This window comes from Erinaceus europaeus, chromosome 1 (genome assembly GCF_950295315.1).
Source record: "Erinaceus europaeus chromosome 1, mEriEur2.1, whole genome shotgun sequence".
NCBI classification, from domain to species: domain Eukaryota; kingdom Metazoa; phylum Chordata; class Mammalia; order Eulipotyphla; family Erinaceidae; genus Erinaceus; species Erinaceus europaeus.
The window spans coordinates 81,778,170-81,795,905 of NC_080162.1; the positions used below are offsets into that span (position 1 = coordinate 81,778,170).

Here is a 17,736-nt window from a genome sequence, read left to right on the forward strand (position 1 = left end):
TACTATTCCTGCATAAGGAAGTAGGAGCATAGTGGTGGGTGGTAGATTAAAAGGCCCATTGTATTTAGGCAGGTACCATAACTTTCTCTTAATTAATTATGCTATGTAAGGTGGCCCCTCCACTGTGGGAACCACCAATCTTTATATTTTAGGGGGAATACTAAAGGAAGTGATGTAGATAAAGGGGAAAACAATTTTTCCTATTGGAGCCTCCTGAAAAACTCCACATTGCTGATATTGCTTGTTCCATTATGATCAGTCTTACAGAGTACAGTGCAGGTTTTGTCATTACTTTTGTTATTGGTCAGGCTCTGAGCCTGGCCATAGGTAAATATTATTAAGACCACACAGAGCTTAATCCAAAGCCCTATACATGGCAAAAGGCAAGATGGTTTCAGTTTGGCCTGGAGACTCCAGCCATGTTGAACTCCCTGTGAAGCTGGTATTGTGTCAAGCAGCGGCACCTGCGCCAAATGCCTATTTTAAAACATTTCAGTTGGCTCTCTGTGCAACTCCCCCACCTCCCACTATTAGTATAAATTGACTGTACTATCAGATTTCTTCTGTAACTTTATTTAAGTTTTGTTGAACCTTAGAAATGTGTGGCTGTTTCTATTTCTTCTCTCTTTCTTCCCTTCTCCCCCCGCTACTTTTTGTTTTTGTTGTTGAGGTGAAATTCATATAAAATAAAGCTAGCCATTTTAATGATTCCATGACTGTACATTTCTGAAAGAAACTCTTTATTCATTATTGATTGCTTTCTGATTCTCCCCACCCCTAATCCCTGACAGCCATCAATCCGTGTTTTGGCAAAGAATTTACCTATTTAGAATGTTTTGTTACAAATTGAGTTATACAATATGTGACTGATTTTTTTTAATCGTATTTATTTATTTGAAAGAGACAGAAAACAAGAGGTAAGGTGAGATAGAGGAGAGAAAAAGAGACATCTGTAGCACTGCTTCACCATTTGTGAAGCTTCCTCCCTGCAGGTGAGGACTGAGGGATTAAACTTGGGTCCTTGGGTACTGTATGTAATGTGTGTGCCACTGTCCAGACCCAGTCTCTGACTTTTTTTTACTTAAATGTTTTTGAGATTCATTTATGTTATAGAATATGTCGGAATTTACTTCATTTCATGACTAAATAATACCTTATTTATATGCAGCAGTTTGTATATTCATTCATCTGTTGATGTGTATTGGGGTTGCTATTGTGAATAGCGCTGCTGTGAACATATGTTCTCAGAAATAGAAACTGTAAGCCACTGAGAGGGGGAGAGAAAGATAGACACCTGCAGACCTGCTTCACTGCCTGTGAAGTGATGCCCCTGCAGGTGGGGAGCCAGGGCTCGAACTGGGATCCTTAAGCCGGTTCTTGTGCTTTGTGCCATGTGTGCTTAACCCGCTGCGCTACCACCCAACTCCTTTTTTTTTTTTTTTTTTTTGCTTCCAGGGTTATTGCTGGGGCTTAGTGTCTGCACCACGAATCCACTGCTCCTGGAGGCCATTTTTTCCCATTTTTGTTGCCCTTATTGTCGTTATTGTTATTGTTACCATTGATGTTGTTGTTGGATAAGGACAGAGAGAAATTGAGAGAGGAGGGGAGGCAGAGGGGGAGAGAAGGACAGACACCTGCAGACCTGCTTCACTGCCTGTGAAGCCACCCCCCTGTGGATGGGGAACTGGGATCCTTAAGCCTGTCCTTGCGCTTCATGCCATGTGCGCTCAATCCGTTGCACTACCGACCAACTCCCTAAGTAACATCTTTTAATTCAGTATTATTTGAGGGCACATTTTAGTTATTTAATTCTTTATGCTTATTTAAAAAGTGAGACTTCCTTTAGTTTATGATGTTCTTTGAGAGGCCAGGTGTCAGTACAGATGCTTTGAAGTCAGCACATTGGTTCCTGCCTAACTGTGTTTCCCATGTGACTATACTCAGGTGAAGGTCGTGGTTGACTCAGTAGACCAGAAGCGAGCCATCAGTTCTGTGTGCAGCTACATTGTCTACCAGTGTAGCCGGCCAGCTCCTCTTCACTCCCGGGATCTGCACTCCATGATAGTGGCAGCTTTTCAGTGTCTCTGTGTCTGGCTGACAGAACACCCTGATATACTTGATGAGAAGGTTAGTTCTTGAGATTTTAAAATAGTAAGTAGAAATAAAGATGCACTGTCAGAAATTACCTTTTAAAATGATTATCTAAATTTTAAGTGTAATAATAACACTTTAACTATGCTTGTTCTGTTTTGGCAGAACACTGTCCTTTGAACACAATTTAAAATCTGTCATTATGCTTACTCATGATATTTGGGGCTTTGATAGCCAGAGAGGTAATTGTATAGGGTATATGCCTTGCAATGTGAATGGTCCTTGTTTGAGCCCCATCATCACATGGGAGGTGATAAAGCATCAGAGGAAACTCTAGTGTTGTTTTATCATGTTCCCATTCTTAGCCCCCATCTGAATGAAAAAAGCAGCCCAGAGTGGTGAAATCACAGGACAAACTGGGCCTTGACTAAGTTATCTGATGAAAAAAGTGTTGGTATGCATGAGACCCCTTCTGTTTCATTTGGTTTAAATCCCCCCCTGCTTAACACTATTCTATTTATATAACCACTTCATTCTATTTACATAACCACTGTTAACAAGTTCCACCCTCTCTCTAGGGCATTTGTGGTTCAGTGATAGGATTCTCACCTAATCTGCCCCCTCTTTGTCACACTCTGATTTTCACCAGTCACTTTTCTCTCCACCCTCTCTATGTCACATCCTGTTTCCACCCTACTTGGGAAGTATATATAAAGACAGCATTGTGAGTTTTAGAGTACTTTACCTTGAGTTTAGCTTAGCTCGTCTTAGATTGTGTTGCGTCCTGCATGAATAAAGAGATACTGCGTACAACCCAGCCATGAGTCCCTGGTCGTCTGTTACCCGCCCGTGAAGCTAGCCCGGTGAAAACAACATAGCCCACGCAAAACAACAAAAAGTTCTTTTATGAAAGGATGGTAGCCACAAGATAGCCAGTAGGCATTTTGTTTACAAACCAAGAAGAGTAGTTGATAGCCAGATTGTAAACCTAGAGCACCACTTGGTTGTAATTATTACTGGTATCTGAAAATTCTGTTTCATATATATTTCTCTGCCTTCAAGACATAATTCTTTATAGGTAGACATTCACTGTGTAATGAGACAACACACTCTGGATATTTACACAGCACTTTATTCGATTTGAAGACAATATTGCTGATTAAACCCAATGTTATTTTTATTATAGCTTCTAAAGTTATGATACCAGAAATTATTTTTAAATACCTGTAGCTGATGATAAACTTGGATTATTTGGATAATCTGGCATACTGTAATCCATCCATGTTTAACTCAGTTATTGTTTATACCTCTTTATCTTGGGTTTTTCTGATTTCTTCATCTATGAAAATTTACAAGAATATAATTGATAAGATTGAATGGTGCTCTGGTCTCTATCTTGAATAAACATAATTAGAGAAATTTGGGGGGTTATTTTATCATGAAATTAATGTGTTCCAATTAAGGAAAGTTAGAAAAAAACTGACTCTTATCACTGGAACAACCACTGTTAGAATTCAGTGTTTCCTATTATCCATGCTAAACCCCCCCCCCCAGTCCTTCAGTCTGTCTGAAATTGTGGATATTACATACACACATACTTAAGATAAAGTTGTTATAAATTAAGCACACTAGGAGATGAACAACAAAAACAGTAATTATAATAATGTACTTTAATATTATTTCAGTGTGGTTTCTCAGAATACATGTTAAAAACATTTATTTATTTGTTTATCTATTTAGGGGAGAGAGAGAAATCAGAGCACCGCTCTGGCTTGAGTGATGTCTGGGATTAAACTCAAGCTTGAGAGTCCAACACTCTATTCATTGCACACCTCCATCCCAGCTGTTCTCAAAATACCTTTTTTTCTTAATGCATTTATATGAGGGAGAGAGGGAAATAGAGAGAGAGAAAGAGAAAGATCCAGAGCATTACTCTGGCACATACAATGCTAGGGCTCAATGCAGACCCTCATACTTGAGAGCCCAACACATTATCCATTGTGCTACATCCTGGGGCACAGATTTTTTTTTTTTAACCAGAGCACTGCTCAGCTCTGGCTTATGGTAATGCCAGGAATTGAACCTGGAACTTAGGCATGAGAGTCTTTTGTGTAACATTATGCTATAGACTTAGCCCAAAATATCTTTTTTCTAATGAAATATTTTTAGATCTTTATTGACCAGGGATATTTCAAACTATGAATAAGGGTAATTAATGTTTTTTTTTTTGTTGTTTTCTCACTGAATATTACTATAAAAACTGACCTTTTTTTGGCTGGAGGGTAGATAATGGTTATGCAAAGAGACTCTCATGTCTGAGGCTCCAAAGTTCCAGGATCAATCCCCCGAACCACCATAAGCCAGAGCTGAGCAGTGCTCTGGTTAAAATAAATAAATAAATAAAAAATAAATAAATAGATAAAAATTATTTTAAAAAAACTGACTTTTTTCATCCTTCTTGTAGGACTGTCTTAAGGAAGTATTGGAGATTGTGGAACTTGGTATATCAGGAAGTAAGTCTAAGAACAGTGAACAAGAGGTCAAGTACAAAGGAGATAAGGAGCCCAACCCTGCATCCATGAGGGTGAAGGATGCTGCTGAAGCTACCCTAACATGGTATGGAAGTGATTGTACCTAGTAACTGCGTGAATGAGCTGTGATCTGTATTGTTTTATTTCTACTTCAATTGTTTAAGTATAGCCTTTTCAGAATTTTTTAGTTTTTTTTTTTAATCTTATGTTTATTATAACTTGACAGGACAGAAAAATTGATAGGGGCAAAGGAGATAGGGAGGGAGGGAGGGACAGGAACAGAGACAAAGGTATCAAGGAGGATTTATTTTATTATTGGATAGCATCAAAGAGAAATTGAAAGGGGAAGGGAAGATAGAAAAGGAGCAAGAAAAAGAGAGACCCCTGCAGCACTGCTTCCCCAAAGAAGCTCCCCCCCTGCAAGTGGGGACTGGAGGCTTGAACCTGGGTCCTTGTGCATGGTGGCATGTGTGCTCAACTGGGTGTGCCCTCCCAACCCCCTCAAGATAATTTTCTCAGGATACATTTTTTAAAAGGTGTGTGTGTGTGTATGTATGTGTGTTTGTTTTAATCAGGAACTTAGGACTGAAAGCTTGGACCTTCTCTGGACCCCCTTCACACACTCCCCCCCCCAACAAAAAGATTCACATTGATTAAAGTCATTTATATTAGAATTAGAAAAGGATTTTAGGTGGTTGGTGGTGCACCTGGTTGAGTGTACATCTTTTAATGCACAAGGACCCATGTTTGAGCCCCTCGTCCCCACCTGTAGGGGGAAAGCTTCATGAACAGTGGTGCAGGGCTACAGGTGTCTCTCTTTTCTCTACCTTCCCCTGCCATCTCCATTTCTGACTATCCAATAAATAAATAAATAGACAATTAAAATTTTTTTTTCTTTTAAGAAAAAGGATTTTAGAGAGCCTCTTCACTTTAATGGCCTAGTTGGCACACTAGACTCTTTGGAGTTCTCTCAAGTTAGTGCAGAGAAATTGGGATTATATATACCTGCATCAGCCATTTATTGAATATGGACTGTCCTAGGAAGAAAATATTTGGGGTTTAACTAATTCTCACTGATAAAAGGTATAGTTCTGGAGAGGAACTCATATGAAAGCTGTGGCTATCCTGTTTATAGCAGCACAATTTGTAATAGCTAAAACCTGGAAGTAATCCAGATATCCAATAACAGATGAGTAGCTGAGAAAGTTGTGGTATATATACAGAATGGAATAGTACTCAGCTACTAAGAATGATGAATTCACCTTCACCTTATCTTGGATGGAGCTTGAAGGAATCATGTGAAGTGAGATAAGCCAGAGAGAAGGATGAGTATGGAATCATCTCCTCATAGACAGAAGTTAAGAAATAGGAGCAGAGGGAGTCGAGCGGTAGCGCAGCGAGTTAAGCGCACATGGCACAAAGTGCAAGGACCCGAATAAGGATCCTGGTTTGAGCCCCTGGCTCCCTATCTGCTGGGGAGTCGCTTCACAGGCAGTGAAGCAGGTCTGCAGATGTCTATATTTCTTTCCCCCTTTCTGTCTTCCCCTCCACTCTCCATTTCTCTCTGTCCTATCCAACAACGACAGCAATAATAACTAGAACAATAAGAAAACAAGGGCCACAAAAGGGAAAATAAATAAGTATAAAAATAAACAAAATAAAAAAAGAAATATGAGCATAAAGCGAAATAAAAGTAGAATTTGGACTGGGCTTGGTGTATTGCACCAAAGCAAGGACTGGGGTTTAGCATGGGGAGTGGTCAGCTTTCAGGTCCTGGTGCATGATGATGGAGGAAGACCTAGGTTGGGGGTGAAAGTGTTTTGCAGAAAACTGAGAAATTTCACGCATTTACTATAAACTATTAATCCCCCATTAAAAAGAAAGCTGTGACCATCATCTTTCTGCATATGGGAAAATAGATTTCTCAGTCTTGGAGAGAGGGAAATCTGAACACCACACCACAGTGTCCAATACAGGGAGTAAATCTGATCTGTAAATGGAAGCATGACTGTGGTCAGTTAAAATTCAGAAGAGTAGAAGGACATGTAGATTCATGAAGTAAACTTAAGGTTTTACTTTAGAAATTAACTGCTGTATTTCATTCCCCACAGTATTATGCAGTTGCTTGGTGCATTCCCTTCACCCAGTGGTCCTGCCTCTCCTTGTAGTTTGGTGAATGAGACCACTTTGATTAAATACTCCAGACTGCCAACCGTAAACAAGCATAGTTTCCGGTACTTTGTCCTGGATAACAGTGTTATCCTAGCAATGCTGGAGCAGCCTCTTGGAAATGAACAGAGTAAGTTTTAGCTTTTTACACCTTTTTCACTGCTAAATCAACATGTTTTTCAGTGTTTTCAAGTTGTACTGATCTTTCCAGAACCTGAGAATAAAAGATTACATGTAATTTTTCATTAATCCATTAGAATTCTGGTTATGGGAAACAGAGGGCCCGAAAAGGAAAAGTAGAATTTTTTTTTTTTGCAAGTTTTATATATGTATCTGAATTTCAGGGGAAAAAAACTGTGATTTTATACAAAGTTTTATTCTAGAAGGTATTTTCTGGTGCTTAATGTTTATAAAAATCAGTATCAAGGGCTGGGCAGGGATGCACCTGGTAAAACACACATGTAATGATGCTGAAAGACCCTTCTTTAAGCCCCTGGTCCTCACCTCAAGGTGGAAACTTCACAAGCATTGAAGAAGTGTTGCAGGTGTCTCTTCCTTTCTATCCCCCCCCTCCACGTTCCCTCAACTTTTCTCTGTCTCTATCCAAAATAATAATTATAATTAAAAAGAAAATCAGTATCACTCCTCCCTTTTGAACTTTGAATCTTTCCTACCTTCTTTCCTTCACCACACTCCCCACTGTTTTGTTTCAATTATTGGTATAACCTGCACAGGGTTGAACTCTGAGAAGTCTTTGCTTTCTCCTTCCTGTTACTTCCTAAGTTTCCACTTCCCCATTGACTTGAATTTTTCCTTTCCTCTGCAAACTTCTCGGTACATCCCAAGTGTAGTACCTTATTATTTTTTGCCTAAATTGTTGCATTTTGTTATTTATTTATTTATTTTTATTTTTTATTTTATTTTTTTATTTAAGAAAGGAGACATTAACAAAACCATAGAATAAGAGGGGTATAATTCCGCACAATTCCCATAACCCGATCTCCATATCCCATCCCCTCCCCTGATAGTCTTCCCATTCTCTCTCTGGGAGTATGGATCCAGGGTCCTTGTGAATTGCAGAGGGTGGAAGGTCTGGTTTCTGTAATTGCTTCCCCGCTGAACATGGGCATTGACTGGTCGATCCATACTCCCAGTCTGCCTCTCTCTTTCCCTAGTAGGGTGGGGCTCTGAGGAAGTGGAGCTCCAGTACACATTGATGGGCTCGTCTGTCCAGGGAAGTCTGGTCAGCATCTTGCTGGCATCCGGAACCTGGTGGCTGAAAAGAGAGTTAACATACAAAGCCAAACAAATTGTTGAACAATCATGGATCTAAAGACTGGAATAGTGCAGATGAAGTGTTGGGGGTATTCCCTGCATGCTCTTGTGTACTTCTGCTTTCAGGTATATATTTTTCCCCTAGTTTATGGGCACGTGTGAACCTATGCTCTATCTCAGGGTACCTGGACTATACCTAGGTTTGGGGACTTTATTGGGGAGTAGAACACCTGGGATGGAATTAGAGAATACTATGAAAGGAAAGGTCTCACCCAAGTGATGAAGCTGAAGGGTTGTCATTCCACACCTGAAGTCTCTGGTCACAGTCTGAAGTGAAGCATGCTGGGGTGGCACTCGTGTTGATTAGGTTGCAATCCGCGGATGCAATATTATTTGATTTGAATTGAGAGCAGCATGCAGAAAAGTAGGCCCCACCCTACGGTTCCAGGACTGGGGGAAATATAGGCTCTATAGTGGAAATGTGAGGTTCCTGTTGTCTTAGGGTTCAAGAAGAAAATGGATAGTTATTGTTATCGTCACATTATTTGGTGATAGGGTTAACTTTGGAAAGTCCCTTTGTTAGGGTTTGCTGGATAATACCCAGCATCTTGTATATAGCTGTGCTACCAGTTGCTTCTGTTCTCCCTGGTCTAGGCTTTTGGGAGAGACAACATATCGAAGACAGCCTATGTATTAAAAAGACTCAGTCTGTGTTTTAAGAAGTTCTAGACATATGATCAGTTTTTCGCCTCTCATATTAATTAGTGATTTATATGTTTACACTTTAATAGGATTGTACATAAACACCACTCCCACCACCAAAAGACTGTGTCCCATCCCCACTTCCCACCCCTACCCCCCACCCCCCCCGCCATGCCGGGAAGCCCAGTGGCCACCCTCCCCTTCACCACAGTGTTTTTACATTGGTGCCCTGCTGCATTTTATTTTTATTTGGTCTTATCTTCCCACTTCCTTCCAGTTAAAAAATTACTTATTGGGCGTCAGGCGGTGGCTCGGTGGGTTAAGCGCATGTGGCGCAAAGCGCAAGGACTGGCGTAAGGATCCCGTTTCGAGCCCCTGGCTCCCCACCTGCAGGGGAGTTGCTTCACAGGTGGTGAAGCAGGTCTTCAGGTGTCTATCTTTCTCTCCCCCTCTCTGTCTTCCCCTCCTCTCTCCATTTATCTCTGTCCTATCCAACAATGAACAACATCAACAGTGGTAATAATAGTAACCACAACAAGGCTACAACAACAGGGCAACAAAAAGGGGGAAAAATGGCCTCCAGGAGCAGTGGATTCATGGTGCAGGCACCGAGCCCAGCAATAACCCTGGAGGAAAAAAAAATTACTTATCAGGCCCCAACAGAAGTACACCTGGTTCAGCGCACATACTACCAGCTGCAGTAGGGACACTTCACCAGCAGTGAAGCAGTTCTGCAGGTGTATAGCTTTTCTCTCTCTACCTTCCCCTCCATTCTCAGTTTTTCTTTGTTCTATCTAATAAAAAAATTAGGGGGAAAAAAAAAGATGGTCACCAGATGCAGTGTACACATTCATAGTGCAGGTACTGAGCCCCCAACAATAACTCTGATTGTGAAAAAAAAATTATCCTTACTTCCACCCTACTTGCTGCCATTGTAATATTCATCTTCAAATACTGATATAACTGTTCAAATGCTCTACTGAAAACTCCCTAGTGATTTTTCCACTAACAAAAATGCATTGGTGTCTTCCTTTCCCCTATAATTATAGCCACCCCAAGTTTTATTTAATTATTACTACAACTCAAACCAGTCAAACTACATATATTTTCCATATGATAATTAGAATTAACCACTATATTAAACAAACATTTTCTCAAAGAGACCCTTATTATAATGATGGTTAAGAAAAGGTTTTAGAATCTGTGAGCATAAAGGGAATCATCTAGTGTGGTGCTCCCTTATTTTCACATGAAGAAATAGCCTCAGTGAGCATATTTGACTTATCCAGGATTACATGAGAAGTTTAAAGTTTGACTTGGACTACATTTCTAATTTTCTGAATCCTGTACTGTCCCTGTCTGTTTCCATTGTCCCATACTAATAGGTATAGGTATATATTGCAGCCACCATCAAAACTCTCGTGACACCCTGCCTCCCTCTATGATAATCTCCATAGTTCTCACAAAGTATTAGAGACAGGTTGGTCAAAAAAAGATTTTTTTTTCAAGTCCATGTGTTTTAGTTCCCTATAATTCACATATGAGCAAAACTACCCAGTAGTTGAAGATACAGTGACTTGAATATAAAATAGTCAAGGTCTTTTCTTATAGTCCAACTCCAAAAGTGCTGGTCTCAAGTGTTTCCTGAAAGCACCTCTTCTTTCTCTATCCCAAATTAGGACTTGTTAAGCTTCCCTGGCCAGTTGCTGCTTATTCCTGATTCCTTTACCCTCCTACTCCCAAGCAATCTGCTGATTCCTACCATCTCCTTCAGGTTTCCACACATGAGGAGGCAAATGTCAATCCTTTTCCATATTCTCAAAGACTCTCCTGCTCTCATTCTAAGTAATTTTATTGGAAATCTACCAAAGATATAAAAAAATTGGAATTGTGTAGACATCTTAGTAGTTCATTACAGTAATTTATGAAATAGGTCAGAGAGAGGTTTGGACAAATTTGACTCCTACTAGAGACAAAAAATAAATAATGGTGTAGTAAACCCCACTCTCGCCCCCAGATGTCTAGCCCTAAACTATTTACCCTCTTCATGTTGCCCCATAACTTTTTTTTAATAACTGGTCAATTCTTTTTTTTTTTTAATTAAGATTTTATTTATCAGTGAGAAAGATAGGAGGAGAGAGAAAAAGAACCAGACATCACTCTGGTACATGTGCTGCCAGGGATTGAACTCAGGACCTCATGCGTGAAAGTCCAATGCCAATGCCCTATCTACTACACCACCTCCCGGACACTGCCCCATAACTTCTGCTGGGACAGAAAGATACTTGACTATGATTAGCAGTGGGTTCACAAAGACCTAGGTCAGTGTAACACCAGCATTTAAACATCCAGACAGTCTATCTTCTGCACTTACATAATTCTTAGCATTGAAAGTTAAGAGTATTTGCTAGGACAGTGATTTCTTAAAACTGTTTAAGTGTAAACACCGAGGTATGTGAGCTCATGGTAATAGATACATTGGTGAACCTTATTTTAAGCATGTGTTTTAAAATGCATATAGTTAAACCATCCAAACTCATTTTTCTGTTAAAATAGAGATACACAGTTTTCTTTTAAAATAGATTTAAATTAATTAAAGCGTTTGACACAAATAAGATGATAGCACCTAATACCCCACAGGTGTGACAGAAACCACAGGTAATGCAGAGAATGAAAGTTTAGGAAGCACTCTGATGGCACTTTGCTTACTAGAAACTCTGCACATTGATAATAGGTATATTTCAAATGGTTGTTTTCTGAAATAAAACTTTCACACCAATGTTTTATTTTAGATGATTTCTTCCCCTCTGTCACTGTGTTGGTCCGGGGAATGTCTGGAAGACTTGCTTGGGCACAACAGCTTTGCCTTTTACCCAGAGGAGCAAAAGCAAATCAGAAGGTATTCCAGGTTACAGGGGAGTGGCCCAGAGTGAAGGCAGGGTGGGCTGAGAGGGTGGGAAGGATGTGATTAAAAAGTCAAATCCAACATTTCAACAAAAAACAAAGATAAAAATGTTTGACATATATCAAGTAAGTACTTTTGATCATAGCCACCTTTCTGACAGTGGGTTCATGCCAATATCATCTGAAAATTACAGATCCATTTAGTTTTTCTATAAGATGTTTTTAAGGCAGGTTTATTTTCAGAAAGCTTTCCAAGTAATTCTGTTATTTCCTTATAATTAAAAATGACTACTTTGAATGGCCTCACATACAGTGTCATACAGTGTTAGATAAAATTAGGTATACACCTTGTATGATGTCTTTGACAACAGAATTTAATTTCAGTTTGCTTTATATGACTTACTCTTATATGACTATATATGCACAGTCTTTTTTTGAGTACTGCTCAGCTCTAATTTATGGTGATGGTGATTCATTTAGAACTTTAGTGTGGCTTAACTGAGAGACGATAGCCACACTAAAGTTCTAAATGAACATAGTATCCAGACATGTGCAGTAAACTTTATTGTATGGAATGATTTGAGAGGTCCTGGAAAAGAAGGAAATGTGAGCCTTACCCTCTGATTTACTGTTGAATATGGGAGATTCACATCTAGGGCACTTGAGGTCTAAAGCTCAAATATTAGTCATTAAGTCTGTGTGTGTGTGTGTGTGTGTGTGTGTGTGTGTGTTCTATATTTTTTATTCAAATTGGAATTTTTAAAATTTCTTTCTTGGGGGATAAATGTTTTACATTTGACAGTAAATACAATAGTTTGTACATGCATAACATTTCTTAGTTTTCCATACAACAATACAACCCTCATTAAGTCCTGTCATCCTTTTTGGACCTGTATTCTCCCCCCACCCACCGCAGAGTCTTTTACTTTGGTGCAATACACCAACTCCAGTTCATGTTCTACTTGTGTTTTCTAGTCATTAAATCTGCTGGAGATTTTTCTTCTTTTGTTTAATATTTACCATCTTATTTATTTTATATACATTTTAATTTTTTATTGCCTTTATTTATTATTGGATAGAGACAATCGAAATAGAAATGTGAAATAGAAATCAAGAAGGAAGGGGAAGATAGAGAGGGAGAGAGACAGAGAGACACCTGCAGCCCTGATTCACCACTCATAAAGCTTCCCCCTGCAGGTGGGGACTGGGGGCTTGAACCTGGGTCCTTGTGCACTTTAGCAGATGTGCTGAACCAGGTGTGCCACCACCCGGTCCCTTATATTTTAATTTTTTATTAGTGATTTAATATTGATCTACAAAGCCATAAGATAATAGAGTTATAATTCTTTTTTAATTAAGGAAATGTTGATTTATAGGATCTTTGTTGTCATAAGTATACATTTTAACATCTCCCCAAGATAGGTATCAGTACATTTCACCCTTAATCAAACTGATGAACATTTTTATAAAAATAGAGTACACTGGTACACAGACTTTTTATCCTTAACTGCTAATAGTTGGATTTGCACATTCTGTTAAGTTCATGTGTTACATAGTCCTAGGGAAACACAGAAGTCTAAGAGAAAGGAAGATACCTGTTGTCATAGAGGACTGCAGGTGTAATACAAGCATTATGTTACTTTATTTTAACAGCTGTTTGTGCCTGAACCTCGTCCAGTTCCTAAAAATGATGTTGGATTTAAATATACTGTGAAACATCGACCATTTCCTGAAGAGGTGGATAAGATTCCTTTTGTGAAAGCAGATCTGAGCATACCAGATTTGCATGAAATTGTCACTGAAGAAGTAAGATTAATTATTGTTAAGAGAATTTTTTTTTTTTTTAAGATAGCGGGTGAGAGACAGGGAGGGAGAGGGAGAGGAGAAGAGAAAGGAAAGAGACACCAGGACACTGCTCCACTGCTCATGAAGCTTCCCCAGTTCCTTCAGTTTGCTCCCACAGGGTGACTGGGGGCTCGAACCCACATCCTCATGCATTGTAAAGTGCACTCTACCAGGTGAGCCATCTCCTGACCCCCAGAATGCCTATTGATAGACAGCTCAGGAGTCTTTTCTTGAATGTTACAGTAAGATAACCCAGAACTCTGTGGTCTAGGAGGTTACTATGCATTGGGTTGTCAGAAAAGTCATGATGCATAGTTACATAGAAAAGCAGAACAAATACGTCAATGACTTTTTCAACATCCCAGTAGTTAGATAAGTATAGATTGTGTTCGATTGAAAGAAGCTGGTCATCTTTTAAAAGTGTCTCTGGACTGCTTCAGTTGGTCCATGGTTAGATATCAGTAATGTGATAACATGATCAGATTTTTCTGTTGGAAGAGAGGTGGGAAGAAGGGAAACTGAAATAACTTGAGTAAATTTTAATCATAATTCTTAGAAATAAAATAGAGAATCAAAGAAGGTACTTAAAATTGCCAGGCAATCCAGCTGTGGTTAATAGCATTACCTCTATAGTGAGGTAGTAACTCTGCTGACTATTCGAATATCCTTGGATCCTAACTTGTCAGAAATTTGAATGGTGAGGAGATTGACAGGGGAGAGAATATGGAAGGGAAAATGTCAACAGCCATTTTCTGTTCTTAGGAGAGAATATTAAGATGTTCAGTTTGATGCCCCAGATGGTGGCACACCTGGTAGAATGAACGTGTTACAATACTCAAGAAACCAGGTTCAAGCCTGTGGTACCCACCTGTGGGGGAGGAGGGGAGAAGCTTCACAGGTGATGAAGCTGTGTTGCAGGTGGCTTTCTCCCTTTCTATCTCTCCCTTTCCTATCAAGTTTTCTTTGTCTCTATTCAATAAATAAATATTTTTTCAGTTTGGTGGTTTAAGCTTGGTGGGAAAGTAGATAAAGCTGGAAATATGCTGATGACCTGGGGAAATATCAGATATCACAATGACAGCTAAGTGTGAGCCTGGAATAAAGACTAGAGAGCTACTGGTAGAGACTTATGGTTAGAGGAGGGAATTTCAGCATTGTAACTTTTAAAAGTACACATCTCAAGCACAAAGTATGTTTTATAGATAGTCAAAGATGTGAAGGCAAGGATATTGTAGAATTGTAAATCAGGTTAAAAGGACCACTTTTCATCAGAGAAAATGGATTGTTTGGAAGGGAAGGAGGAGAGGACACAGGTATCTCTGAAAGATAATCCAGTAATCCATATGGATGACTTCAAAACGGAATCACACAGGATGAAAGATAGATAGTGACGGAGAGGGGACAGCAAAAACTCTACCCCCATTCTTGCCTATTCAAAGTGAAACAGAGATAGGGTGGCTTAATTTACAACAAGTCATTTGTTGAGGCTATGAAGTAGGGGCTTTTTGTTCGTTTTTGTATTTGTTTTAAACCTTGAAACGTGTTTGCTAAGGTGCATACTCTGTATTGAATTGAAACGCAGTGATCGAGCAGTGAAAATGGTCTTCACTTTTTTGTCTTGTAGCTTTACTTTCATTTTAAAATTAAGATTAATGTGTAACTTTTATAATAGCTCAAAAATGAGGATTGGTTTCATTTCAGTTAGAAGAGAGACATGAAAAATTAAGGAATGGTATGGCCCAGCAGATTGCTTATGAAATACACCTTGAACAACAAAGTGAGGAAGAATTGCAGAAGAGGAGTTTTCCTGATCCAGTTACCGACTGTAAGCCCCCACCTCCTGCCCAGGAATTCCAAACAGCACGTCTTTTTCTTTCACATTTTGGATTTTTGTCATTAGAAGCATTGAAGGTAAGTTTCATAAAATTTTATCTATAAATTATTTATGTTTATTCCAGGTGATGATAGCTAAAGCAATTTTATGACAGTAGATGAATTTTAAACTTTTAATTTTAAAATCTTACAGTGCATGCAAGTAAATGAACGTCATGCTATTATAGTTACCATCACATCTCACAAAGGGCTTTTTCTTTCAGTAGAGAGCCATTTTAGCTACCTTGAAATGGGCAAACCATCTTCATTAATAATCTTAAATATTTACTGGGTAACTTGCTGCAGCTTCTATACCTGCTCCTTTGTTCTGTACTTAGTGTTATAGAGATGGTTTCTTAAGCTTCACAAATCAACCTTTACTGCCTTCAGATTTTTTCATCTGTGGCTTTCTGTCAGCCTTTATAGAATTGAAAAAAATAATGGCCTTTCTTTGAGCTAGTTGTTGGCATAAGGAATATTATTGCTAGTTTGATCTTCTGTTAAAATTACTGAAACATTCTCCATATCAGCAGTAAAGCCTTAGACACCCCCCCTTTTTTTAAAATCATTAGTTTGTTCATTGCAGTATACTTAATTTCCTTCAAAAACTTTCCCTTTTACAGCTAGGCTCACTGTCACAGAGACCTAGCTTTTTACTTGTTTCACCTTTCAACTTTGAATTAAAGTGAGAGATAATGCATTCTCCCTTTCACTTGAATATTTAGAAACCAGTGTAGAATTGTTAATTGACTTCATTTCAGTAGTGTGGCACAGAGAGTAGGGAAGCCCAAGGAGAGGGAGAGAGATGTGAGACTAGTAGAGTAGTCAAAATTACATACATTCATCAGTTAAGTTCGCCATCTTAGATATAAAATGTGACACATATGAAGTGAGCATATGCTATTGAAAAAAATGGTGTAGCTACAAGATTGACACAGACTTTCAGTTTTTATTATTATGCAAAAAGACTTTCATGCCTGAGGCTTCAAAGTTCCAGGTTCAATGCCATACAAGCCATATTTGAGCAATTCTCTGAGGTAGGTAGGTAGGTAGATAGACTAAACAGATAGATGGTGCAAAGAGCTGGAGATATAGTTCACTAGGTAGAATATTTGCTTGCTATGTATGTGACCCAGGTTCAAGACCTGGCATCACATGGGAGATGTTAGGGCAATGAAGAAAGCTTTAGTGCTATGGTTTCATATCTCCCCCCGACCCCACCCCCCCACCCCCCGCAGGAGGAATGCTTCATGAGTGGTGAAGCTAGTCTATAGGTGTTATCCATTCACCCACACCTTGATTGTTTCCAAGCTTGGGCAGTTATAAATAAGCTGCTACAAATATCTGTGTTCAGATTTGGGTTAGACATGTTTTTGTTTTTTTTTTTTAATTCATTTGGGTGAATACCATTGTGTTCAATCTTGTGTTTATGGTAAAAATATGTTCATCTTTGCTAGAAACTGCCAGACTATGTAATAAAGTGGTTTTTCCATTTTGTACTTTAATCTTGGAATGAATGAGAAAAATATCTTTAAAACTTCTAGACACCTATACAACAGTCTTATAAATCATCATTTCTCCAGCTAAATAATAAAGAAAAAAATTGTGGAAGATACATCATAGAGAAAATAGGACCCAACATTTATTTACTGTAGTTGTGCTTAACAATAACAAAGGGAAATGAAGGAACTAGCAGGAAGTATACAAGAATGTTATACAAGAGGGTTGTGCTCTAATTCTGTCATTTTATTATGTTTACTAAGCTGTGAGCTACTCATTTTTAACTAGAGTGATGAAAAAAATATAATAGGAACAAAAGAATTAATTTCTTTATTTGATGGTAGGAACCTGCAAATAGTCGTCTACCTCCTCACCTTATTGCACTTGACTCCATGATACCTGGATTTTTTGATGACATTGGGTATCTGGATCTCTTGCCATGTCGTCCCTTTGATACTGTTTTTATTTTCTATATGAAGCCGGGTCAGAAAACCAGCCAAGAGGTAAGATTTCTTTTTTCTTTTCTTTTTTTTTAATTTTTATTTAGTTTATTTTAATGAGAAAGAATAGATACAGAGGGAAAGATCCAAAGAGAGAGAGAGAGGGAGAGAAAGAAAGAGACCAGAACACTGCTAAGTTCTTGCTTATGTTGGGGCCGGGGATTGAACCTGAGACCTCAAAGCCTCAGGCTTGAAAAGCTTTTCCATAACCATTGTGTTGTCTCCCCAGCCCGAGGTAAGATTTCTAATGCTGTACATGACTTTTTGCGTATCCATGATAGGAAATGAATTATACTTGATGTTTAAAGTTTTGTTGTGACTCAGTAGTTTCTGAAATGATGGAAACT

At 38.8% G+C, this 17,736-nt stretch overlaps 1 protein-coding gene across 8 annotated transcripts in view; it reads left to right on the forward strand.

Moving 5' to 3' along the window:
* RALGAPB (Ral GTPase activating protein non-catalytic subunit beta) overlaps window positions 1-17,736 on the forward strand; it is a 104,197-nt gene that overhangs the window by 67,835 nt on the left and 18,626 nt on the right. For all 8 annotated transcript variants that reach the window (XM_007521634.3, XM_060189881.1, XM_060189889.1 and 5 more), the window contains 7 exons: window positions 1,945-2,127; window positions 4,556-4,707; window positions 6,734-6,921; window positions 11,561-11,667; window positions 13,326-13,478; window positions 15,219-15,428; window positions 17,234-17,392. In XM_007521634.3, coding sequence (XP_007521696.1) covers window positions 1,945-2,127; window positions 4,556-4,707; window positions 6,734-6,921; window positions 11,561-11,667; window positions 13,326-13,478; window positions 15,219-15,428; window positions 17,234-17,392 — 1,152 coding nt within the window. The remainder of the gene's footprint in view (window positions 1-1,944; window positions 2,128-4,555; window positions 4,708-6,733; window positions 6,922-11,560; window positions 11,668-13,325; window positions 13,479-15,218; window positions 15,429-17,233; window positions 17,393-17,736) is intronic.